We start from the raw sequence: 26,528 nt of genomic DNA, 5'->3' as shown, positions 1-26,528 counted from the left end.
TAACAATAATGACTAATAATGATACAGACATTAGCTGTAGCTATTTATAAATCACTTCAAGGCTTGTAACATACTTTACAAGGTATTATTTTATTTAATCTTCATAACAACCATAATTATTATCTCCATTTTACAAAAAAAGAAACTGACACTGAAAGAAGCTTAAATGACTTGCCCAGTTAAACTAAGCCAATAAGTATCTAGAAGACTTGTCTAAAGTAGGATGCCTAATAAATGTCATTGATGTGTTGACTTAAACCCAATCTTGGGTCCAGCATTCTGGACACTATATCAATATGAATTCATTAAGAACAAGCTATAGTAAAATAGGATTTTTTTTTTTAATCTACAAACTTCCCCCCTAGACTTACTAACTATAGGTAAAAGTGGAAATACTGGTGGAAATATTATTTATGTATAATATATATGAATTCCAGAAAAACATTTGACTAAGCTTCCCCTCTTCCAAACTTTCTGTTTCTGTTTAGGCACATTATACTCTCCAATATATTCAACTGGTTGATAAATATTGTTTCCTTCTCTGCAACATCTCTTCTTCCTCTCTACTCACATAGCTACCACCCTAGTTCAGGGACTCATCAACTCTGTTCCTGTGCTATTGCGATTAATTTCTTATTAGTCTCTATACCTGAAGTCTAACCCTCTCTACACTCTCTTCCATACAAGTCCTTAAAATATCATGTAGCTCATATCAGTAACCTGTTAGATAAACTACAATGATTCCCTATAACCTCCAGAATCTAGTACAAATTGTTGTATTTGTCCACAAGGATATTATAAAAGACACTTTGTCAAATCCCTTTCTGAAATTTGGTATATTTTCCCAAAGGTTTTCCAAACCTACCAGTTTAATAACGCTGACAAAAAATAAATAAAACTATCTTGCTGCATCTTTTTTTATTGATTTCATGTTGGCTTTCAATGATCTTCTTTTCTTAATTTTAAAGTACTTTTTTTTCCTAGGGACTGCCTTCAAAGTAATTTCTATATTCAACCCTTTTCCCCCTTTTAAAAAATTGGGCAATCTTTGTACATTTCTGGTCTTTTGGCAATTTGTCCTGTTTCCACAATTTCTCAGAAATTGTTGACAGTGGTTCCTTGATCTTATAGATGATTTCTTTCGGTATCTGAGATTATGTTTTTCTGAGCCTGGAGATTTTAGCTCACTTAAGGCAGATAAATGCTCTGTTACTGTCTTTCTCACCTATTGTGACTCTAATTTTAAAATATATTTTTCTACATATATTTCTACATATTCTGCATATTTATATTTTATCTACCTTTACCAAAATGAACATTCTTTTATATGATAGAAAAGATAGAAGCAAAATATGCCATAAGTGGGCTTCTTTTTCTCTTTTTCCTTCCCTTAGCCTTTTTCAGAAGCCTTGTCTTATTCTAGACTTAAACTATTCTATTGTCACCATTTCATGCTACCGTTTTCTGTTTACCTATGATTATATAGCTTTCTCTCTTCTGAACATTTTTTATTCTTCATTACCCACAGTGCCTAAGTAACTTATTGAAATCTGAACTACTTGGAAAACTCCCTGTTTAACCATGAGTATTAATTTTCATGTCTTGTACTTCATCATTATTGAGTTCTTCCTCCTGTAAGATGTTGACCTCTAAAATACTCTATGTAACCACAACTTCTCACCTTCACCTATCTCGCTTCTTCATTTCCAGTGAACTTACTCAAGTTCAAATAGTTAAAATTCTCAAAAAAGATAAGTAAATTCCCATGACCTAAAACTGTATAGAAGTCAGTCTGTGAGATGGAAAATTCTCCAGAATTAAAATCTGAACACACACACACACACACACACACACACACACACACACATACATATGAAGAAGAAAAGGGGAGGGGGGAGTCATTTAAAGAGAACAATATGAATGTATAAGAATATCACTAATCAACTTAAACTTTTTTTAAAAAAAAGAAAAAGAAGATAAAAACATGGGCAAGCAACATGACACAAATCCAAAAGCATGCTAAAATGAGGACAAAAACTTAGAAAGATCTGAGTGAAAAGACTGATGAATAAACAATGCCGAAGACAATATAAGGGAATTTTTTTCTATATACTGGGGAATAGGAAGGTCAAATAGGACCACTCCCCAGAGTAGATGGAATAATGTTATCAAGTCATTGCAAAAAGGCAAAACTATTCTCAATTTTTATTGAGATCTCTGCCAAGGATAATGATCCTGGACTGGAAAAGACAGGAAATGGCTAAATAACTAAGGAGGTAATGAGAGAAAAAACTAGTTACCATTAATGAGTTTACCTTATCTTCATTCTTAGTTAATGAATTGGCCATTATGATTTTCTGCCATTGTTGAGTTCTTTTGAAAGATCATAGAGAAGAAGAGAAAAGCTACAGGACTATAAAAGAGTGAATTTCCCATTTTTCAAACAAAGAAGAAAGAAGAGAGTCTAACAACTTAGCAGTCAACTAAAACACCATTTAGGAGATAAAGTACATTTATCTAGGGTAAATTTTGCTTTATTGTTCATACCTTCTGCCTAGTGAAGCGTTTTTAAATCTCACTTTTCTCATCCAGCATATTAGTGATTAGATTTTAGTAAATTCTTATAAAACAAAATAGAGAATTGAACAATTAGATTCTCTAATCAATTCAAGTCAATAAACACTTATTAAGTGCCTATTGTATATTGTCTAATTAGAATTATGTAGATTTAAAACTAATAGAATAACTTAACCCAAATGGTAGTCATTAATGAGTTTGTGTTATTATGGAATGAGGCTTCTCGGAGACTGACCCTGTACTGCTTAATTCTTTCATAATTGAGTAATATAAAGATGTACTTATCAAGTTTACAAATGATATAAAGCTTCAGTGGCCAAGAAATTGGATGACAGAATCTGGATCCAGAAAAATCTTGACAGGTCAGACATAATAAAGATAAATGTAATGTCCTAAACTTGAGTTAGCAAAATGTTTAATGTTTGTCATGATCCTCAAAGAATTTGGGTTGCTTTTGTTTTTTGGGCTTTTTTTAGTCTTCGTGAGTCTATTATTACTGGTCTAAAGTAGTCCTTTCATATTCAGTGTTTATTATATGTCTCTTTTGCCCTCTTTTCTACTTATAGGATCATAGGTTTAGAGTTGGAAGGGACCTTTGAGGACATTTAGATCAGCCCTCTCATTTTACAAATGGGGAAATTGAATTACAAAAAGAGTTTAAATGAGTTTTCTGAAGTTGTACAAATTGTAAGGAACTGAGACAGAATTTGAATGCAGATCTTCTGTCCTTCAGTCTAATGCACTTACCTCTATAGTACAATACCCTCTCTATACTCTTCTGCTATTCTGACTATGTAATTTGTTCTCTCAAATCTTGCTTTTTCATAACCTTTCTAGGTAGCTTTACTGCTCTCTTTACATGCTTCCAAATTTTTTTCCATTATTGAGCTTGTTAATAGTTACAAATCAGAATTTTACTTTTGAGACTTTAATTTTGTTAAAAATTTTTAACCAGAGTCTCTTCTCTCCAATCCATCTTTCACACAGCTGTCAAAAGGACTGTCCCAAAATGTGTTTGGCCATATCAATCTCCTTTCAGAAGCTTTTAATCATTCACCATCCCCTATAGGACAAAATCTAAGCTCTTCAATGAGTCTGTTATCCATGACCCTTTACATTCTAGCTCTGGTACTTTTTCAGTTTTCTTTCATTCTCTGAATTCCAGTGAGTTTTTCCCCTGATCTAGTCTTACACTTTTCCAGCCTCTGGAATTCATGCAGAGTCCCCCATGCCCTTCTCATCTCAGCCTGTTGAAATTTTTCTTTTTTCAAGGTTCAGCTCAGATACCACCTCCTCCATAAAGTCTAGCCTGATCCAGTCCAAACTGATTTCTTCCTCCTCAAATTTTCCTAGTACACATCGATTTTTACCATATTGTACTTTTATCATATTTAATTGTGTACATTTCATCCTGACAACCAATTAGATTCTAAACTTTACAAGTGTATCATTACATTATTCATAACACTCAGCACAGAGTAGTTACTTAACAGAAGTACATTGACTTGAATTAAACATGAATTTTTAGTCATTTTTCCTCTGAACTTTTAGAAATTTGTTTTTTTTTAATGTGTAGGATAAAGATATTTCAATGTTGACTGGTTGCTATCATGGCTATTATAAATTCTCAGATGACTTTGGTCACTGCCTTTTCTGTCTTTTCTTGATCCCCAATCTCTTTTTCCTTGATGAGTCCAAAGAATCAGGTCTCCTTATTGACTTTTTCCCACTTTCTGGAAAATGAAACTGTCATCAAATAAGGTACTATTTTTTTTTATTCTCCAAGTATAGATAGTCAAAATCAAAAACTTTGCCAGCAAGTATGAATGTAACTTAACAATTCCTCTATTGTTTCTTATCTACTTTGCTTCTAGTTCTTTGTTACTAATAAAAAGTGCCATTATAAAATACTATGGTGATTTTTTAAAAAACTTTTACCTTCTTGAGGTATATGCCTAGCAGTAAAATTGCTTGGTTGAAGTATACAGACATTTTGGTTACTTTCTTCAGAAAATTCCAAATTGCTTTCCACAATGGTTGGGCCACCAACAATGCATTAGTATGGCATATTTCTTTTCTTTTTTTTTTTTTAATATTTTTATGATGCATATATTTTCAAGCAGCAGCAAACATTTACTGGGTATCTGCTATGTGCCAGACACTGTCCTAGGTGCTGAGGTCATTACAAATAACTATAAATATGATTCATATCCTCAGTTAGTATGGGGATATAAGCCATATACATGTACAAAGATAACTAACAGTATAAAACAACAAATCATAAATGCCAAATCAGGATTACTTGTATTTAGGGTTATAGGACTATCAGTAGAGAAAAAAATTACTTTCACCATACCCATGGAGGTATGGACTGGAGCTGACCCTTAAAAGATAAGTGGTATTTGACTAGATAGCAAGCTAGGGAAAGGATATTACAAATGAGAGAATTACTAGAGCCTCTGAAGCAAGAAAACTTTGCATGGATTTCAAGAAAATCTATTAGTATGTATGATATCCTTGTCCTAAGCATATTTAGGATGTAGTTCTATAGTGATGTTGTAAAAGCTAGAGTGTACAGGAATTTGGAGGGCTCCTTGAGTAAGGGCTATTGACTACTAACCACATAGTAAGGATGCACAGGGAAGAAGAGAAAATCTCAAAGATGCTCTTTAGGAGTTTAATAGTAGATAAGGTAGTCATAAGCCTGCTACAGCCATATTCATCAACTTATTCCTTAGCAAATAATGGTGGATAAAATTAGCAGACATCTGGAAGAGGCACATATTTCAAAGTTATTTTGGTCTGATTCTATAAAGCACAGTATGAAGAATATGATTGGTAGCTGGTCTTAATAAACAGTGAATTCTGCCTGCCTAAAATGCAAAACAGATGTATCTTTGTTCTTTTAAACTGACTTTGATGAATCAACTATATGTGACGTCAGGTCCAAGCTATTGGGTGGCTGAGTCCGGCTCAGAAATATTTTAGAATATAAAAAAAGTTTCCATTGTAGACACCGAGAGAACAAAGTGAATTCCAGCACATTGCTGTTAGCATTGAAGCAGGTTCAGAAACTCAGAGGCCTCAATCCAAACTCTCACTATTGGTATTTTTCTAGGGAACTTTTTTTAAAGCCATTGCACTGAGCCATTCTCCTTTTTCCCCATCTGTGCATTTTCAGAGTTGTCTGTTTAGAACCTTCACTGTTGGGGGAGGAGGGAGCATGGTGGTTTGGATTATTTATTCAAATGCTTCAAAGAGATAGAGATAGGATTAATGTAGAAAGGACCAGCACTATCTGGGAATGGAGCAATATTGTCCTTTTCCCCTCCCTATTTGAGCTGTTATGAATGGAGTGCGTTTTTTCTTTATCATTAACATCTTCGTTTTTCGGTCCTTTTCTGGCAGACTGACCCATCTGTCAGTTTTGCACTGTAATCCATGCATCAGGAAATCAGCTCACTCTGCAGGTGTTTCAGTCATAAACAAGCAGCAATCACAGCCTTTTCGTTCTTTTTACGGAAACCCTTTGGAATTTAACTTTCAGATACAAATACTTGGAGCAGTTGGCAACCGAAGAGTATGAGAAGGAGCTGAGAAATCGGAATACAAGCCGAGGCAGGACAGAGCTCTGCTTAGACCTGAGTGCTCCTGCAGCCCCGTCCTCTCCAGTCCCTAAGTGTGTTAGTCCACTATCTCCACAGTCCCAAGAGGAGGTGAAAGAAACTTCAACATCCCAGGCAACAGCCCAGCCTGTTGAAGGTGAGTGCAAGAAAGACTAGAATAGAACCGTGTGACAATGATAATTTTCTTCATTTAGCTTTTATCTTTTGTTTGGGCAGCAACAGCCTGCTGTTTTATCTTTTCAGTACAAAATAATATTGATATACCTAATAGGGATAAATTGAAGCCTGTCATACTGATTTCTTCTACCTGCCTCTATCTTCCCTCATTTCCTTTACTCAGCTACACTCTGGTGTCTTAATAACTGTCTATATTTATGCTATCTATTGATGATATGTGGTAATGTAGGATATCTGAAAAGAAAAACATTACATGGAACAAGATATAACTTTGACATCTGATTTTGAAGCTAGAAGTAATTATAGGTTATGGAATAATAATAAAACATCTTATGCCATTGTTATGAAAAAAGAACTTTTATTACTAAGACTATCAGAACAGGATTGTCTAAGCAAGCTGAATTGTTCTAACTGAAACTAAAATGAATTGAATGTAGCACAGGAAAAAAAAAGTTGATCTAAAGAAAAACAGAAGCCAAATAGCAAAAAAGAAAAAAATGGCTTGAGTTTTTTTCCCTTGCTTTCAGAAATGTTACTAGCATATGGCATGTGTATACATATGTGCAGAATTTCCCTGGGGAAATTCTATGTGTACTTTTTATTGTTTTTAGAGAAAATTGATTGCATGCTATGTACACTGCAAACTTTATTTTCCAATGATTTTCATGATTTCTAATGCATGTTATGAATCATTTTTCATGCTTGCTTTTTGCCATCCAATATGGTCTCTGTATAGTGAAAGGTTAATTAACACTGAAGTGACTATTATAGTTTCATTTAATTGCATAGTCTGCTTTCAAACTAGCTAACTAAAGAGAAGAGAGATAGTGAATTCATTATTCTAGAAATGTTTACTAAATATAACATAATAAAATATTGTTTAGCTTAAGCCAATTGGTGGCTATACAGCTGCAGAATTCAGTGGAATCAAAAGATTGATTCTGTCTAATTTGTGTTTGTTTTTGTGACTACATGAGGAACAGGGACTTGGAAATACCATTTCAACAAGCAGTGACAAATTGGATCAAATATTTCAGTCCCATCTAACACTGTTATGATTCTCTGATGACTAAATGAGGGTAGTTTTGGCAGCTTTCTCTGAGACTAAATTTTAGAAATTATTGCCATTTCCCTAAAGATCTAATCTTGAAATATTATTGCATTGAATGTGAAGCAGGTACATTGTCCTTTCACAAGTCTACACATTCCAGTCCCCATTCTGAAGGACCATTTCATCACCTGGCCCTAAGGGTGCCAACAGTTAGGACAAAAGTACATTTGTCAGGTGCCAGTTGAAGAAATTCCAGTGGAAAGTTTCATTCCACCCTCAGTCTAAGCTATGAATAAATAGTAATAGCAGCTAATATTAATATAGTGCTTTATGTTCTACAAAATACTTTGCATTTTTCATTTAATCTTCATACCAGCCCTTTACAAATTGAAAAAGAGGAGTTTAGACAAGTTAAGTTACTTGCCCAGCATCATGTAGCTAGTAAGTGTCTGAGGTAAGATTAGAACTCAAGTTTTTCCAACTGCAAGTCCAGTCCACTGTGCCACACAGGTGTCTCATTTGAGTCTCAGCAAAGACAGCTTATTCCATTCTTCCTTGATCAGATGGTAATAGCTAAAAAAAGTAAAAAGCATGTTCAGCTATGTGTTATTCAGTCATTTCAGTCATGTCTAACTAACTCTTTGTGACCCCATCTGGGGACACACTGGGGAGATACTGGTGTGGTTCACCGTTTCCTTCTCCAGCTCACTTTACAGATAAAGAAACTGAGGCAAACAAAATTAAGTGACTTGACCAGGTTGAAAAATTGAGACAAACTGGGTGAAGTGACTTTCCCAGGTTAACACAGCTAGTAAAGGTCTGAGGTCAGATGAACTTCACTGCAGACGTAGTGCTCTATCTACTGAACCATCTCACTGCCTGATGTTCAACTCTTAAAAGATTGTAAAGGATAAATGAGTGCTCCACTTCAGCTTTGTATATTAAGCTTGGCCAGCTATAGTTCATCCCCTGAGGTCATGCAATCAGAGCACCAGTTCTAGCATAGGACTTGCCTTATAAATATGAAGATATTTATCAAATCTTTTTTAAGGAATCATAAAATATTTACTTTGTGTAACTTCTTATTGAAACTTTTATATGAAATTTTTGGATTTATTATTATTATCCCCCTCACATCATCCTCTACTCTCAGAATAAGGTTAAGTGAGAAGTCATTTTTGTCAAGAACAAACAGGAAGCCCTTTCTGTAATCTTTCCTGGAAATAGAAGGTCTGAATTAAAAAAAAAAAAAGGAAATATTTAGAAGATCAGAACAGTATTGAATATAATTACTCTTTTAAAAAGAGTAATTTCTTTATTCCTAGGAGTAGTATATTCACTTTCTTCCATAGGCTGAATGAGTCTATTCGAAGTTAAAATAACTTTTGACTTTCTTTGTATCCCCATTGGCAGCTAATAAATGTTTATTAACTTATTGAGTGGAATGAATCTAGTTTATTCTCTTTGTCCTCAATGCAAAATTATTTGAGGACCACATTGAATTAACATTACATTATGGTGGATTGGAACACAAAAGGGACTACTGAGCATAATTTCTCTGAGCATAAATTCCAATGAATCTGTAGTGCCGCTGTTAGCAAAACTGGAGATACTCCTTAATATTTGACTATCTTGTTTGCTGGCTAACTCAGATTTTTTTTGTGTATTTGTTTGGGGTTTTTTTGTCTAATTCTGTGTAGTTATGTCTGTTTGTCTCATAGAATTGTGAGGAAATCATTTTGTAAATCTTAATGTACTTCATAAATGTAAATTGTTATTAGTCTAATATAACAGAATTCATTGTCAAATTTTTTTTCAATTGAACTTTTGAATGTTCCTAATAGATGTACCATCATCAGATCTAGAAAAATGAAGTCACCCAAATATTTGAATTACTAAAAACATCTAGTGTAGTGTAGACCAAATATCTAGATAATTGACTGGGTTTTTCACTTTTTATCCAGATGTATTATCATTTAGGGATGGTTACATGATCTTTTTATTACCCTATATACACACCTTCCAGCTTTGCAAAGGAAAAACTCCTAGTGGTATATATTTTTAAAGTATACTTACTAAGAGGGGAAGAGAGAGGAAGGAAGGTCCCAGAACTGTTATTCAGAATATAAGCTCATTTAGAAAACTTCCATTGTCAGATATGTCACAAATTTCTGAAAATTCTTAAAAGAAAGAACACAGAATGGAGTGAATTGAGTGTTAGGTTGGTTTAGGAAGATCTGAGTTCAAATCCTATCTCAGAAGCTTACAAGCAAGATAGCCTAGGACAGGTCACTTATACTTTCAGTCTCAGCTTCCTCATCTGTAAAATGTGTATTATTATACCCATTTTATACTACCTTACTTCTCAGAATTGTGAGGACCAAATAAACATATTGTTTATTATTGTTACTGGCAACAACAACTACATAATGGCTGCTAGATGGCACAGCAGATACAGTGCCAGGCTTGCAGTCAGAAAAACTCACTTTCCTGGGTTCAACACTTACTAGTTGTGTGACCCTGGGCAAGTAACTTAATTCTGTTTGCCTCAGTTTCTTCATCTATAAAATACGTTGGAGAAGGAAATGGCAAACCATTCCAGTATCTTTACCATGAAAATCCCAAATGGGATCACAAAGAATCTGACAAAACTGAAAAAGAACTACATCAATAATAAAAATAACCAACACCAATCTCCACTGTATGCCTTAGAATCAAATCTTTAACCAGAGATCTTCCTAATCCCCATGCATCATGAACCAGTGGTGGTACTTGCTGTCCAGCAGAGAAGAGTTTACCCTAGTCTGTTTATAAGCAACTAGTCTCCCTGAGGTCAGCCACAAGCAGTTTTCCAAAAACAGCCCTGAATTCAACATCATGATATATTTATGTCTCCCTCTGTTATATCTCTAGCCCAAATTAGATTCCAACTTAGAACTTTGACTTCATCATCATCTTGCTACAACTAGCTGAACTACCCAGCTAAAACTCCCAGAAAATTTGTGGAGTATTTCATTCTTCCATTATTACCTGCAGTTTCATGCAATTTCTGAGGCATGACAATATATTTCACTTATTCTTTTTGATAAGAGTTCTTAGCTCAGTAGCATCCGAAAGACCTCAGAGATCTGATGATAGAATTGCAGATTTTGAAGGGACCTTGGAGATCATGTAGTCCAATCTGAATCTGAATAAGAAACCCCTCTATATATCACACTCAACAAGTGTTTTCATTTTAATGATGAGGACACTGGCTATTAGAGAAATTTAGCAGCTTACTCAGAGTCATATAAGTTGAAAGAAAAGCCTTATCTCCTTCTTTCATGCTCTTTTCTCTTTACCACAGATATCTCCTAATTTCCTAGTCTTCACTTACCCTACCCTACACATTTAAAGGAGATTTATCTTTGATCTTTCATCCTGTTGTCATTAAGTAATTATTGATTATTAATCCATTAAATTGGTCCATAGCCATGGAAACTTTCAGTAAGTTCATATTAGTTAAAGAAATAGACACAAGTTTCAAATTGGGAATCATTCTTCAATTTGTTTCTCATCTAAAGATACAATAGTGCCTCCTTATATATTCCTATCATTGTTGGTATACTCAAGGTAACAATTACATTGTCTTTCAGGATTAGAATGCTCATGTCATAGAAATTAAACTGAAGTAAATAACATACACTTGAGTACAATTGATATCATGAATACTACATATATTGCTGAACTTTCTCTTTAAAATTAGTGTGACTGAATAGCTAGATAGTGCAGTGGGTAGAGTCCTAAAGTCAAGAGAACTTGAGGTCAAATCTGGCCTCAGACTTTTAACACAACTAGCTGTGTGACTCTTGAGCAAGTTACTTAACTCTAATTGCTTCGCCAATAAAATAAAATAAAATAAATTAGCATGACTTTGATATCATAACTGGCATATCCTTATTTTTATATTTATGTATTATAGTTGAACATATCCAATAAGTTGTGTGACTGGTAGTTTTATTAAACTACCTAAAGATTATTTCTTTTAGCCTAAGGATTTTGTTTACATAGTTTCAAATAATTCACAAAATAAAAAATGAAAAAAAAAGACTTCTAGTATTGCATATTGGACTTTCCTATTATCAGATGTCCAGACATCATATTTTTATATCTAAAGAGTATGAAATGTTTGGTTCTAAAGTGCTAAAATGTGTTTTCATAAGTAAATGATATAGCTTGAGCTTTTTTCCATAAATAAAATTAATGAAGAACATAAAGGTCCAAATTCCATTACCTGGTTTGGGAAGTTGGGGAAAAGGAAAGTGTACCCTGGCTTTACCTGGCCCCTCTGGATGGTCCCTGTATCACTAAGAAGCCTCTACAAACTCTTCCTCTACAAATTCTCTAGTTTTTTCTTTCCTTTCTGTCCCAAATTGTTTGTTTAGTCCTGCTGCTGGGCTAAATCCTGTACTATTCTCAGTATGTCATATTGCTTAAATCAACTTCCAAGCAACAAGTGCTCATTGAACAGGTACTTGAATACTTCTTTTGGTGAACTACTCCACTTGTTATAATGTCCTTACTTCTGTTAAACTGAAATATTTTCCCTTTAGTATCTATTCACAGGTCATAATTCTTTCTTTTGTAGCAATGCAGAATACCGCTCCTCTTCCTAAATAAATATTCTTCTAATTGTTGAAGACAGAGATTTTGTCTCACCTTGGACTTTTCCATTTTTGAGAAAGTCATAATGGTTATGGGGTTGACTTGAAATCAACTTTTTGGGGGTTCGATTCCTTCCTTTCTTGTCTTAGGATTTAATGAATACTGGTTGCTCAAATGTGTGATATGGATTACTCTGTAAATAAGGTTTCTAGATCTTTCTATCTACTGGTGAATCTCCCTTAGAAGTAATCTAGCCAGTAAAAATTTGCAATGTGGCATCCAGAATTAACTATGTTTACAAGAAAAATTCTATTTACATGATAAGATCTGACTTAATCATGATCTGGACATTATATTGCTATTAATGCAGCCTAAGGTTTTGTTAGTTTTTTTTTAAACAATTTCACTTTTATATATTTATATTGTGTAGAAACTATATCTAGTTTACTTCAAGGAGGATTAAGGGAGAATTACTATTGCAAAAATAAATAATTAGGCATAAAGAAAGATTAGAGACAAATTGTCTCAAAGAAAGTCCAATTCTATGAGTACATGTTGCAAAAGGGGTTTTCTGAATTACATGAGAGAGAGTAGATGTTACGAATTAGTCAAGATAATTGCTACTGAATTTGGCCCTAAGTTTTCTAGAAGCTAAGTTAAAAAATTAAAAATTCTTGGGGTCATTAGGTTAAGAGGGCCTGAATTGTGATCTCAGATTCATAAATCATTTACTAGTTGTGTGACCTTGGGAAAGTCACCAAATGCCTGGGGAACTTTTTTTCAAAAACAACTCTTGAATCATAGAACTTTCACTATAACAAAAGAAATCTTTTGTCTGAAACTTTTTTTCTGGAATTAAATTCAAGGAAGATCTCACAAGTAAGAGCTGGACGGCATCATAAGCAATGTCTTCTCATTTTTGAGAAGCAGAATAGTGTAGTGGAAAGAATATTGAATTTTGATATCAGAGCATCTGGGTTTTAATTCTAGGTCTTGACTCTTACTACCTCTGGGCCCATGTGGCAAGTCACTTAATTTCTCTGAGTTTCCTAATGTGTAAAATGAGGAGATTAGACTGGATGACTTCTAAGGTTGCTTCCAGCTCTAAATCTGTGATCCAATAAAAAAAGCATATGAAGATTGTTGGAAGAGGGAATTTATCTATCAATCCTCCATGGTATTTGAGGGAATAACATTAACTTCTTCTTCAGTGAATTTGTGCAGGAAAAGAGAATATGGTTGAAGTATTTTGATTTCTGATGATTCAGAAGTACAGAAAGTTATATATATATATATATATATATATTTAATGAATTGAACTGAATCTAAAGGATTCACTTGTTTTATGTCCATTAGACTGGTTTTTAAATATTTGTTGTCCTTACTAAGTCTTGGGAAGATGTTCAAGCTCAAATAGTTTATGCCTGAATTTGCTTACAAATGCTCATATAGGGTAGATACTCTCAGTTGTTAAGGTGAAAGCCACATGTTTTAGATGCCAGACAAGAGGAAAATAGTACTGGCATTCTATAACATGGTTTGGCCCAAAGACAGTCCCTGTTTGTTTAATCAAAGACTGATGATAGGTTGATGAATGCTGCAAATCATCTTAAATTACTCTTAGCTATGTCCTTGATGAGACAGATTAACTATTCCAACGGTGATAACCAGGGACCACTAAACTGCATGTTTCTGGAAATTGCTCACTCCTCATGAAAGATGTAATTTTTAAAACTCAGTCCTGCAGTTTCTCAAGAAGAAAGCTAGTAAAGAGTTTTGAAAGAATACCCAACAGATTAATAGAGCTGTAATTAGGGCAAAAAAGAGAAAGAAAATGATTTCCCTTTTAAAAGATAAAGTAGAATATATATGTGTATTGTGTGTGTATGTATTTTATACTAAAGAGACCATTTTGTTGTTGTTGTTCAGTCATTTCAATCATGTCCGACTCATAGTTGATCCTATTTGGCATTTTCTTTGCAAAGGTACTGGAGTGGTTTGCCATTTCCTTCTTCAGCTCATTTTACAGATGAGTAAATTGAGGCACATAAAGTTAAGTGATTTGCACAGGATCATAAGGCTAGTAAATGTCTAAGGCAAGATTTGAATTCAGGAAGATAAGCCTCCCTAATTCCAAGCATTATCACTTAGTATCTACTGGTCCAGTTAATTATAATAGGCTAGAAAAGATTTGAGCCATACCTTAGGAAAGATTCTGAACAATTCTGATGGCAAGTAATCTTCAGTGTCATTTTTGGTCCTGTGTGATTAATCAGCTATTTTAAAAGTTTTGCTTTTGTTGACATATTTTGAGTTCACATATTTTTGAATTCTGACTACCTTTCTCTTTCTCCCCCCCTCCTTGATTCCTACCCAGGAAGTAAAGAAAGAGAGAATAATTTGACTAAAATTTCTGGGCGCTCTTTTTTTATAAAATATTTTCTACCAAAGGCTTTTATCTCTCTTACAAAGAGGATGTCTGCTTTTTGTCAATTCCTCTTCAAGGTCAAGTTTAATCCTTATAATTACAGTGCATTCAATCTCATTTCTGTTGTTCTTCCTATGTACAGTGTTGTAGTCACCTTTTATTGTTTTCCTACTCCTGCTTCTGTCCCTCTGCATCCATTATATCATGTTTACTATGCTATCTGATTTCCTCATATTCCTCATTTCCTACACATACAGTAATTCCATTATATTCATGTATTATAATTTGTTTAGGCATTCACTAATCATTCCCAATCAATGTGCATCTGTTTTATTTCTAGCTTTTTACTATTACAAAAATATTATGAATATTTTTACATTTATGGGATTTTTTCCTGTTTTTTTAATCTCTTTGAAATATGTGCCTAGCAGTATCTCTGGTATGAACCATTTTAGTCTTTTTTTAAGTATAATTCCAGGTTGTTTTAGATTAATAATAATATTAGCACCATCTATAAGATGATATTTTTCATAGCCCCCCTAACAGTTACTAGTTTCATATTTTGTCATTGATGTCAATTTCTAGAACTGCAACACAAATTTGATTTGCTGAATCAGTTATTTTGGAGCAATTGAAATGGCTGGAGATTCCTCAAATTTACACAATTTGGTGATACTGTTTAGGAGTGTATTTTAGTACTTCTGGATATCATTGATTTTGTTCTTATGGTTATTTCATCTAGCAGCTCAACAACTTCTCTCAGAAATCCCCAAAACTTTGTAATCCTTAAAACACTATAGATATGTTTTTATGGATTAGATTGGATTTTATTTATGGATTTATGGATATAGATTGTTTTTATTGTTGCCCTTCTACACCACAGAAATGTCTTCACGTGTTAATATATTTTAAATAAAATCACCACCTCTCCCTCTGGTGATAAATTTTTCCACATCTAGTTAGCCTAGAGAACTAACAGAGAACAAGCTGACTATTCATAAACTATACTCAAAACCTTTTCTGCTTAATAAGAGCTACTAAAACTTGTGTACCACAGTGTAATCTTGAGAACCTGCTCATGAATATGCTCATCTCTATATAACAATAAGGCACTGGGTAACAGAAAATGAACTATAAAGCTGAGAAAGTAGATGGTAAAGAAGCATGTAGGTATCAAGTCACTAGGTATAAATGAATTATAGTCTAGAATCCTGAAAAAATGAGCAGGTGTAATTGCTAAATCACTTCTCAAACCCTATAAAAGATCACTAAGAACAATAAAGGTATTCCGTGACTTAGTAAAAAAAATCACAGCATTATAAGATTTAGAGGTATAAAGAATCTTAGAAATCATCTTGTCTAATCCTCTCATTTGACAGGTGAGGAAACTTGGGCACTTAGACGTAAAGTGATTTATCTAGTTAGTAAGAAGCAAAGCAACTGGTAAGCAGCAAAGCAAAGATTTGAACTCAATTTTTTTCTCAGCCCAAATTCCAGATTCCTTCTGGTTCACCATTTTGCCTTTAAATGTTGTCTTGATTTTTAAAAAGGAGAAAATGGTCTAGCCTGAATCTCCTGGCTATCTCCTGGATCTCAAGAAAAAGAAAGACAATCCCATACTTCTTAATCCTAACTGAAAAGTTTATTAATATTTTACAGATCTTTAGATGTATACAAGAACCCATGTGCTAACTGTCATTGTCAAGCCTCCTAAGTTTTTGCTGTCTATTCAAGCCTTGGAGAAATAAAGTATTTCATGCACTATTTACCAAAAAAAAAAAAAAAAAAAAAGCCCAGACCTGTTCTGTGCCAGTAGATTGCAAATGGCTCCACCAGTTAGAGGTAGGGTCATGTTTTTACCCAGAAAGGCAGAATCTTTTTCAAATGTATCTATCTTGGGTAAGAAGACCCCAAAATACCAATAATGGAGGGGATAAATAAGGATTATCAAGGATTATATTTATTATAGATTAACCAATAATTCTGGCTATTTTTCTGGGGAAAGGAGCCCACTTTGCCTACATTGCACCAGGAAAGAAGGAAGTTTGCAATTACAGGCCAGTAGGTTTGACCTTTGCTCCTGGAAAAGTTGTAGAACATTATTTGAGTGGTAATTTCTGATCATTTAGAAAAGAAAGTGACAGTCAAGGTTTCATCAAGAGTAGATCCTGACAGACTAACTTCATTTTTCAACATGGAAAATAACATAGTAGAACAGGAAAATGCTATATAAATCGTATAACTACATGTTAGCAAAGTCTGTAATAGAATGTAACAATGTGTTAAAGTGTTAAGAGAAAGGGAAGGAGGAAGGGGGGGGGGAGAGAGAGAGAGAGATTAAGAGAAGGAGGAAGAGGAGGAGGAGGACTAGATGATGGAACTGCTCTGTGAATTAAAATTGGTTGAATAAGATTCAAAAAATGGTCATTACAGTGCCATTGCTAAATCATTGATAGGTTTCTAGTGGAATACACAATTAACCTGTACATCATATTTTTAAATCTCTTTTATCAGTGACTTTTTAATAATGCTTTTACCAGTATAAAAGCTTGTCAAAGTTGTAGATGACATGAACTTCAGAGGCATTAACTTTTTGATGAGAAAAATTAGGTTCCAAACATATTTCAGAAAGCTAGAATCATGGATTGAATCTAATGAGATGCAATTTTATAAGTATAAATGTAAAATTATATTTAGGTTTTTAAATATCAATTTAACAATTACAGGATAACAGATGATTAGAGAAATTGTGTACAAATATTTGAGGATTCTCATACAACACAAACTCAGCATGAAACAACAGTGTAGCATGTGAGCCAAAAGTTAATGCTAGGTTAGCTTCATAAAGCCCCATCCCTATTAAACTTCATCATGAAATGAAAATGACCTTGGACTCTCAAAAACTACAACAGCAGAGCACAAGCTCTGCACATTTCTATCTTGCTGAAAAGACTTCAAACACGGTCCTAGAAGTGGCCTGAATTTGACTTCTTGGTGATAAATTCTTTAGTCACAGAAACTCATGAAACAAAGAAAAGACAAAATGGAATGTAGTACCATGCAGCTCCCTAATGCTTCCTCTTTAGTAACAGTGGTAAAACGATAGAAAGGGAGAAGATATGAAGAATTATAATCTATAAACTTTGGAAGGTCTATAGACTGTTGGTAATCCAATATGTGGTCCTCATTCAATGGCCACTAAACGGAAGGAGTTAAATCACACCAGTTTTGACTTTTTTTTTTTTTTTTGCCATAAATGAAACCACAAGACAGAGAATAATTGCAACTAAATACAAGGATGGCGTACTTCTTTTCTGAGACAAATATGTGCAATAGGAAGCATCATTTCAGGGACTATTCTGATCTTATGGTATTTTAGTGTTTGTGGTAAGCATTTGAACAAAGCCCACCATGGAAATAATTGTGGCATAGGGCCAAAATTTATTGTGACAAATAAAGAAATTCTACAAAAAATTCCATAGTTTCTTCCAAGTAGATTATCATAATATCCAATAATTTCAGTGCAAAGTTGGCAAAAGATAAGAATGGCAAAAACAAAACAAAACAAACACACATTTGAAAATATGATCAGGAATAAGAACTGAGAGATGCCAGACTTGGAAACTACATAGAAACCCTAGTCTCATGCATCATGAATATTTTGAGGAAAGAATTAGAAGGTATTTCTCATAGTGATCATTAAATGTCTTTCCTCCAAAAAAAATGAAATCAATTATAGTTTAATAGATAGAAAATGACTCATGAGTCATTATTGAATCCTGTATATTATTACATTTTTCATTTGTTAGAGTAAGTGTCAAAATTCATATATAGTCAAGAAGAAAGCATAAATATGAGAAAAATGACACAGTTTAAAAATCTAGTCAGCTATGTATTCAAGAAAAAATAGGATAGATGACTGAGAAAAGGACATAGACCATTGATTATGATAATTTTATACAGGAAATTGACCGAGAAGCATAACAGCACCTTATTCTGTATTGACTTCAATTACTTGTCAGACAGAGAGATGTGGCAGCTAAAAACAGCATCAGTCTTGAGTAGAAACTTATTTATAAAATCTTCTGGAATATAATTGTGGAAGATCATCGCAGTATCATCGCAGAAAACAGAGACAGATGGAGGATATAATCAGCTATAATCACAAAGCTATTTAAATATAAAACTTGAAGGAGAACAACAAATAGCAGAAAGATAGAAAAGATCTACAAGATTTTTCATCATTGAGAACAGTAGAATCTCTTCATTTGAAAGCCAACATCACAATTCAGAAAAAAGTGGAAATGGCATAAAAGAATAAAAACAGAAAAAATGCAGCTGAATGGAGACCAATTTACATAAAGATTTGTGCTAATGGTGACACAAATGTGAGCATGTTGAGGAATCAATTTACAAGATAACTGGATGAAGATATCAAAGTCATGGAAAAAATCTGGCTATTGATAATAAATAATAGGTGAATGAGGAAAAAAAATAAGGAGAAACCAATCTGTCTGCTCTCCCATTAATCTAAAATTTTAAAGAATAATGTATTTGTGCATTGAAGACTTCCTTGAAATGCCCCAAGACAGTAAAAAAACAGATTTCTGAGGGAGGATTTGAATCTAGGTCTTCCTGAAACAAGTCTAATGGTCTTCCCACTGTACCACCTACTTGCCTCATCTCTGCAGTTTTGGGCCCTATTGATCACCGTTTTTTTGCAGATACTCCTTCCTCTTTGAGCTTTTGTGTCACTACTTGGTTCTCCTAACTCACCATTCCAAGGCTTTATACTAGAATCGCTTATCTTTTCTATCTAAAATATTTCACTAGATCTCATTAGCTCTTATGGAGTTTTAGCATCTCTATGCAGATTATTCCTTTATCAAGGGTTTAGAAATCATTATCTTTATCCCCAAGCCCTCCCCTTTCTCAGACTTCTCCATTACTGTTGAGGATACCACCATTTGGTCAGTTTCCAAGTATGCAACTTTGGTATCATGCTTAATTGCTGATTCTAACTCACCGTATATCTAATTTGTAACAAAATCTTGTCATTTTTATTTCTACATCTCTCTTACACATTCCTTTCTCACTAGTTATCTAAATATCACCCTTATTCCCTCTCTTTGACTATTACGGTAGCTTCTTAATTGGAAGTATTTTGCATGATAAGATCAGGAGGAATGAGATGAGGAAAATGAGGCGAATTAATTTTCCCATGATCCTGTGTTTGAACTGAATTCAAAGCCATCATCAGCTAACTCAAGCCCAGAGCTCACTTATATCACACTGCCACTCAAAATAACATGTCATCTATTCTGTTCCAAAATTTCCCATATCCTTCATCACAGAGATGTTTCATTCTTCCAGGTTCCTCAGAATGGATTTATGTTTTCTATTGATAATTTCAAATACAAAAGTATGTTATAACAAAACAAGCTTGGGAACCCTTTATGCTTTTAATATCTTAACCATTCCAACTGTGTTTCTGATGAGATTGGAGTTTAATAACACTTAGAGTCAAAAGAATGTTAAGGTAGAAATGAAAATGTTTGGTACAGCTAAGTTGTCCTTCTCTGGAGTTAAAATAAACAATGAAGGCCAGATCATAAAATAGTCAATAACATTTGCTTCTTGGAGAGATATTTACTTTTAGTTCCTGCCAATTTTATCTCTTGGGCTACTACTTATTAACAAATTATAGTGACAAATAAGTTTGATTGTATAATTTCTTCATTGGTTCAATGAAATTACTATGAAATAATCTAAAAAATTGGTTAATAATGGCTAGCATTTCTATAGCTCTTTCAGGATTGCAAAGCACTTTACACATTTTCATCCTATAAGATAAGATACTATTATTCTCATTTTTTACTAATGAAGAAACTGGGGTACAGAGAGGTTGTGACTTGGGCAGAGTTACACAGCTAGGATTTGAAGATAGTAGAATTCAAACTTAGTACTCTATCCACTGTGCCACATTCCTGTATAATAGTGTTCTAGAATGTCTGCATTATAAAATATTTGACTAAGTGCTAGACATTGTCCTTTATTAATGTCTTATTTTTATATTCAAATTGTATAAATCTATTAGAGGTGAACCTATAAATATAACTTTTTCTTATTATTTCATCAGTATTGACATCAAGGAAGATGTCAAAAAGGAAGACATTTTTACATAAGATTTTTCCAGAGTGTCTGAAAATGTTCTTTGGAGAGTCCAAATAAAGGAAAGATCTTTTGAGGGTTAAGATGTTTGAATGGTTCCATTTGCATATGGCATGGAACTAACTGCATCAAGTCATAATACTAACAAGAAAAGAAATATCAATAATAACAGCTCATCACATGGGTCTTTAAACTTTAAAAAGTGTCATGTCCTTGGGATTATCTCATTTACTCATAATAACTCCATGTAGGTGCTATAGATATTATTGTCCCCCTTTTACGAATCAGGAACCAAGTCTCACAGAGGTTCAATGTCTTATCCATGGTCATATAGCAAGTAAGTGCTGAGAGTAATATTTGAATCCAAGAATTCCCTGACTTTCAATCCAATTTTCTTCTCTTTAAATCATACAGTAGCTTAATTTTTAATAATTATTAGGGAAGCTGACTCAAAAGGAAAGTCTTCAATCAAGCTTAGACATTTCATAGCAATATCGTTTCTACCATTTCTGGATGGTGGATATATAATATTTATACAAGTCTTTCCCTTGTATTTGAGCACTGTGTATGTAGCCGTGTGTTTCCCATTTATTCCCCTACAAACTTTTAGTAATAGCTAGCTGGTAAGTGGACAAAGTGCCAGGCCTGGAGTCAGGAATGCTCATCTTGGTGAGTTCAAATCTGTTCTCAGAAACTTTGACCATGGGCATGTCATTTAATCCTGTTTGCCTTGGTTTCCTCATCTGTAAAATGAACTGGAGAAAAAAATGGCAAACCAGTCCAGTATCTTTGGCCCAAATGAGGCCATGAAGAGTTGAACATAACTGAAAAATGATTAAACAACCAACTTTTGGCAGAAACAGATTTAGCTGAATGTTTCCCTTACTGATGTAGATCAAATAAGATAATTATGTGTAAGTTCTTGGTAAATTACAGAGTTCTGCAAATGGAAGGCATAGGAATAGAACAAGGAATAAAATAGTATTATAATGATAAGATCTTACATTGAAATTATCATGCTTCACACTTGCATTATGTTTTAAAATAACAGCATTGCTTCTACTACCATAATCATCTTTCTTGCATGGTTTTATCATCTGTCCTGGGAAGGCAACATTATAGTGGAAAGTGCAGTGGCCTTTCTCCATATGGAGACTCAGGATCTAGTCAGTTCTTCCAAAATTGGAAAAAAAAAGGGAGGTCATTAATCTATATGTAAGGATCCCTGTAGGCTGCACATTGATAATTTTAAAATGTGTCATCTATGCTTATTGTATTTTCAAAATTTTGTTGTGGACAGTGTGTAGCCCATTGTCTGCTTTTAACATCTCTAAGCGACTTTAAAAGCCCTTTTCATTTTTAAAATTCCATGTTCTCCACTTGGCAGAGCAATCTGGATAGAGTATATATTTAGAACAATTCTTCATTTTCTCTCTCCTTTCAATCTAACCCAGATATTCCCTACAACCTTCTCAATCTCATTACTTCTTTATATGTGCTTCTTTCCCAACTCCATTTCTATCACACCTATCTGTGTATATCTTTGTCTAATAAAATCTTAGCTTTCAATTTTCCCATTTCATTCATGAATACAGTGCTACCAAGCCCTGACATCCCTTCATTGATTACCTCTATTTCATGTATTTTTATTGTATAACCAACCAAGTCTGTCACTTTCATTCTCAATCTGAGTCTCTATCGCTTGCCTCCTGAGAATTACTGAGTTTCTTTTCTACTCTGTTCTTTCTATATCCTAAATGATATCTTCTACCTTATCCAGATGGGCAGTTTTGTTTGCATCTTTTGCTCCTTCTCAGTAGAATTTCAGTTTGAAGCTGCCTTGATCAGATTGGTCAGTCTCCTGCCAAACACATTATTTGCTTATATCTGTAAAGAGCACCATGTCCCTTATAAGGACCCTTTGTTCTAGAGTCCTGGGTTATATCCCAGAAACCAAATCATTTTCTATCTATGTAGCCAGCCATCCACTTTCCTATTTATTTCTTTCTCTTCATAAGTAACAAACTTCAAGTTGGATGATAATATGACTTATGTTCCTAAATCCTTCATTTTCCTTTCCAGAACTATAAAGTATCTAAAGATACAATCCAGGTTCCTTCTGTCATTTATTTTTACATGAATTAGCAGATGACTAGTCAGCTGGTTTAATGATTCTTAGCCTGTTCTTTGTCCCATCTTGTCTACATACCATGAAAGAAAACATACCCACCAATTTGTTATGTTAGATTAATATGTATTTACTTCAATTTTACTTCTTTAACTTTATTCCATTAAATATGTAATTACTTCTATTTCATTTTAAAATTAAGATACATTTACTTCTAAGTAGAGAGTTTCGAAATATCATGATACATCTCTTCTTTCTGAGACCAGTAAAAAGATTGTTCCCATCTGCTGATGATCCATAGGTCATCCACTTTCTGTATAAGATGGGATGGAGCTTCCTTAAGATTTCTACAACCCTTTCTGAGAAAGTCCTCACACCTTTTAAGGAGCCCAAGTTTTACAGAGTTGAAGGGAGAGGGTTATCTGTTCTCCCTTATTTTTCTATTCACTCAACATTGGTGTGGTTTCCTTAGTGTTGACTGTCTCCCTCCTTATAATGTTTTTATTTGTCTTTTTTCTCCAACCATGTTTTTTCTCTCTTCTCTAAAAAATGCTACATCTTCTCTAATTAGTCTGGATATATTATCCTGAGTATAGCCCCAGAATATAACCCCTCAAATCTTCTGCCTTTCTCTTTCTGTCAAATGACAAGATGGCTCTTGCAATACAGGAGTTTTATAGGAGGTCTTGAAAGGGACCGTAAGTCAACTAGTTCACTTTCCTCCTAAAGCATAAAGCATCATTCATCTTGATCTATATCTGACCACTGGCCCCAGATGGCTCTAGAGGGGAAAATGAGGCAAGTGACCTTGCACAGCCCTCCCTCAATGAAATCCAAATCACTTGCTTGTCAGGGCATCAAATCCCCACTGTCATCATCCTCTTCAAGAATGAAGGACAAACAACAACAGCTATCCCTGACAGTAGATCATCCTCTATGTGAAACCCTGCAACAAAAGAGAATTTTCTACCTATAAAGAGAATTCATTCTATTTTGAGAAAAGTCTAATAATTAGCAAGTTTGTTCTTATTTTTAAGTTAGATTCAGCCCCCCCTGTACATTATACTTATTGATTTCATTTTCTGCCACAGACAGATTCAGAACAAGTAGATCCCTGGGGCAACACAATCACGAGTCTCCCTCCAATATATCAAAATAGCATATAAAAATAACAAACTATAATTCATAGAACACAACTTTATTTTTAAATAACTCTGGTATTTAAAGCCCTTCACAAACTGACTCCAACCACCCTTCTGGTTTTATTACATGTTACTCTCCTCCACATATTCCTCAGTCTAATTTGCCTTCTATTCATTACACACAATTCACCATGTTCTCCCTCCCTCCTTACCTCAACTTTTTAGAATTCCTAGTTTCCTTCAAAGCTTAGCTAAAATGCCATTTCTTATAGGAGGCCTTTGCCAAACAGCACAGCTATTAATACTTCCTCCAAAAAAATGTATCTTGTATCTTCCCCGCATTTTTGTATCTATGCATCCATGTTGTCTCCTTAAGTAGACTAATGTTTCTTGATTGCAAAAGCTGTTACACTTATTCTTTGTATCCTCAGCACTTAGCATTGTGCTTAAAAATAAGTGCTTAATAAAAACTTATTTCCCAAATAATAACTAAGCACCGTAGGAAGCTGATTTTAATGCCTAGCATAAAATTTGTCATTGTCAAACAAAATTTCAGTTACCTAAGTAACATTAATTTTTTAAACTGTTTAATAAATGTGTGCCTGCCATTGACGTGTCAATATATCAATATCACATTTTGCTTATTATGTGATTTGGGCTTTAAAATGTGTTTGTGTTTATTGCTTATGGTCCGTAGTAAGATTATACTTAATTAAATCTCCATTTAAAACAGTACTAAAGTGATGAGGAAACAAAGGACTGTGCAGCCAGCCAAACCAAGAGGGAGAGAATGGTACGGTGGGAGGAGCATTGAGCTTAAATCAGAAGAGCTGGGCATGAAGTCTGCTTCTGACAAAAGCTCCCCGGGGGGTTTCAGGCAAGTCCCCTCCACTTCCCACTCTGTGACATGAGGCAGTGAGACCGCTGTGCTCTCCTCTAGATCTAGATTTATGATCCCGTGAAAAACGAGGACGTGGGGGACCCCTGGAGTTCCTGCCCTTTGACCATCACTCTCTGTACCTAGAGGCCTAAGGAGAATTAGTCTCCTTGCTTTTCTATATATAAAAACCCCTTCCCTTTTTAAACAGCAACTACACATTTCCCAAAGTCTTGCTGGTTGCCTCAGGAAAAGAAGTCATGAGCCCCAAGGAGGTCACTCCATCAATTGCTTCAGTGTCCGTCTTTCTTCTGCCTCTGGAATCAAGGGCATTTGTCGCCTCATCTTTGTCCCTGGTAACTGACTGTGGGCTGTTTCTGCATCTGTTTTCTGGCTGTCTGGATGGAATCAAGAGGGCCCTTCCTGTCCCTTCTTCATTCACCCGCCCGATGGCGGGCAGCTTGCCAGGAAACAGATGTAAGGGCAGAGAGAAAGTGAGATCTGAAAGCGCTTCTCAAAGTCCTAGTGGGCGGCGGAGCCGGGGGCTTTCAGAGCCCCAGAAGGGGAAAGGATATCAGAGGTCATCAGGGCCGGAGGGGGCCGGACATACAGCCTACAGGCCACACATGGCCCCCTGCCCGCTGGAAGGCCGTCCGAGCCAGACGGAGACGTAGTTTGTGTCTGTCCTTGGTATATTAACAAGTAAGCGTGTGTGCATGTGTGTATGTATATACATGTATGTTTGTATGGGAGTGTATATAGGGATGTATGTATATCTGTATATATGTGTATATGTATGTGGGTATATGTGAGTGTACATATGTGTATATTGGTAAGTGTACGTATATCTGTGTGCATGTGTGAGTGTATGTGTATTGTGTGAGAGTGTACATATGTGTATATATGTGAGTATATATTTATATATGTATGTATGTGTATGTATATATATGTGTATATGTATGTATGTGTCTATACCTATGTGTGTGAGTATATATGTGTGCATATGTGTGAGTATATATATTTGCATGTATATGTATATTGTATGTGAGTGTATATATGTGTATACATATGGGAATGTATATATGGTTATATGTATACATATGTGTGTATAAATTGTGTGAGTGTATATATGCATGTATATATGTGTGTATAATGAGTATATATGTGTGTGTATATGTGTATGAGTGTATATATATATATTTATGTATATATGTGAGTCTATATATGTGTGCATGTGTTTATGTGTATATATGTGAGTATATATATATCTATTTGTATATGAGTATATATGTGTGTGTGTGAGTATATATGTGTGTATGTGTGTGTGTGTATATGTACGTATAGATATGTGTATTGAGTGTGTCCACATGAACACACACATGTGTGTGGAAAAGTGTGTACAAAGTTCTGAGCCAGGGTGCAGCCCGCAGAGACCCTGATGTACAGTGTAGTGGCCCCCACTCCTATTTTAGTTTGGCACTGCAGATCTAGTCCAATCCCTCGCTGAAGGAAAGCAAAGAACTAAGCCATATTTAAATAAGCAAACTCCTGCCTTTTAGCAATTACTCTGGCCAGTGACTAAAACTGATTAGAATGGCAATAGAAATGCATGAAGTGTAAAGGAAATTAGTCACAGAAGCAATTTTTTAATGTTTGGGCAGCTTGGTGACTGCAGGGATTAGAGCACCAGGCCTGGACTCCCCTTCC

At 34.5% G+C, this 26,528-nt stretch overlaps 1 protein-coding gene across 8 annotated transcripts in view; it reads left to right on the top strand.

Moving 5' to 3' along the window:
- FHOD3 (formin homology 2 domain containing 3) overlaps positions 1–26,528 on the top strand; it is a 652,613-nt gene that overhangs the window by 539,803 nt on the left and 86,282 nt on the right. For all 8 annotated transcript variants that reach the window (XM_051969747.1, XM_051969754.1, XM_051969753.1 and 5 more), the window contains one exon: positions 6,125–6,339. In XM_051969747.1, the coding sequence (XP_051825707.1) occupies positions 6,125–6,339 (215 nt within the window). The remainder of the gene's footprint in view (positions 1–6,124; positions 6,340–26,528) is intronic.

This window comes from Antechinus flavipes, chromosome 1 (genome assembly GCF_016432865.1).
Source record: "Antechinus flavipes isolate AdamAnt ecotype Samford, QLD, Australia chromosome 1, AdamAnt_v2, whole genome shotgun sequence".
In the NCBI taxonomy this organism is placed as follows: Eukaryota; Metazoa; Chordata; class Mammalia; order Dasyuromorphia; family Dasyuridae; genus Antechinus; species Antechinus flavipes.
Note: the sequence above shows the minus strand (reverse complement) of the source record. Positions and strands in the feature narration are given on the sequence as shown.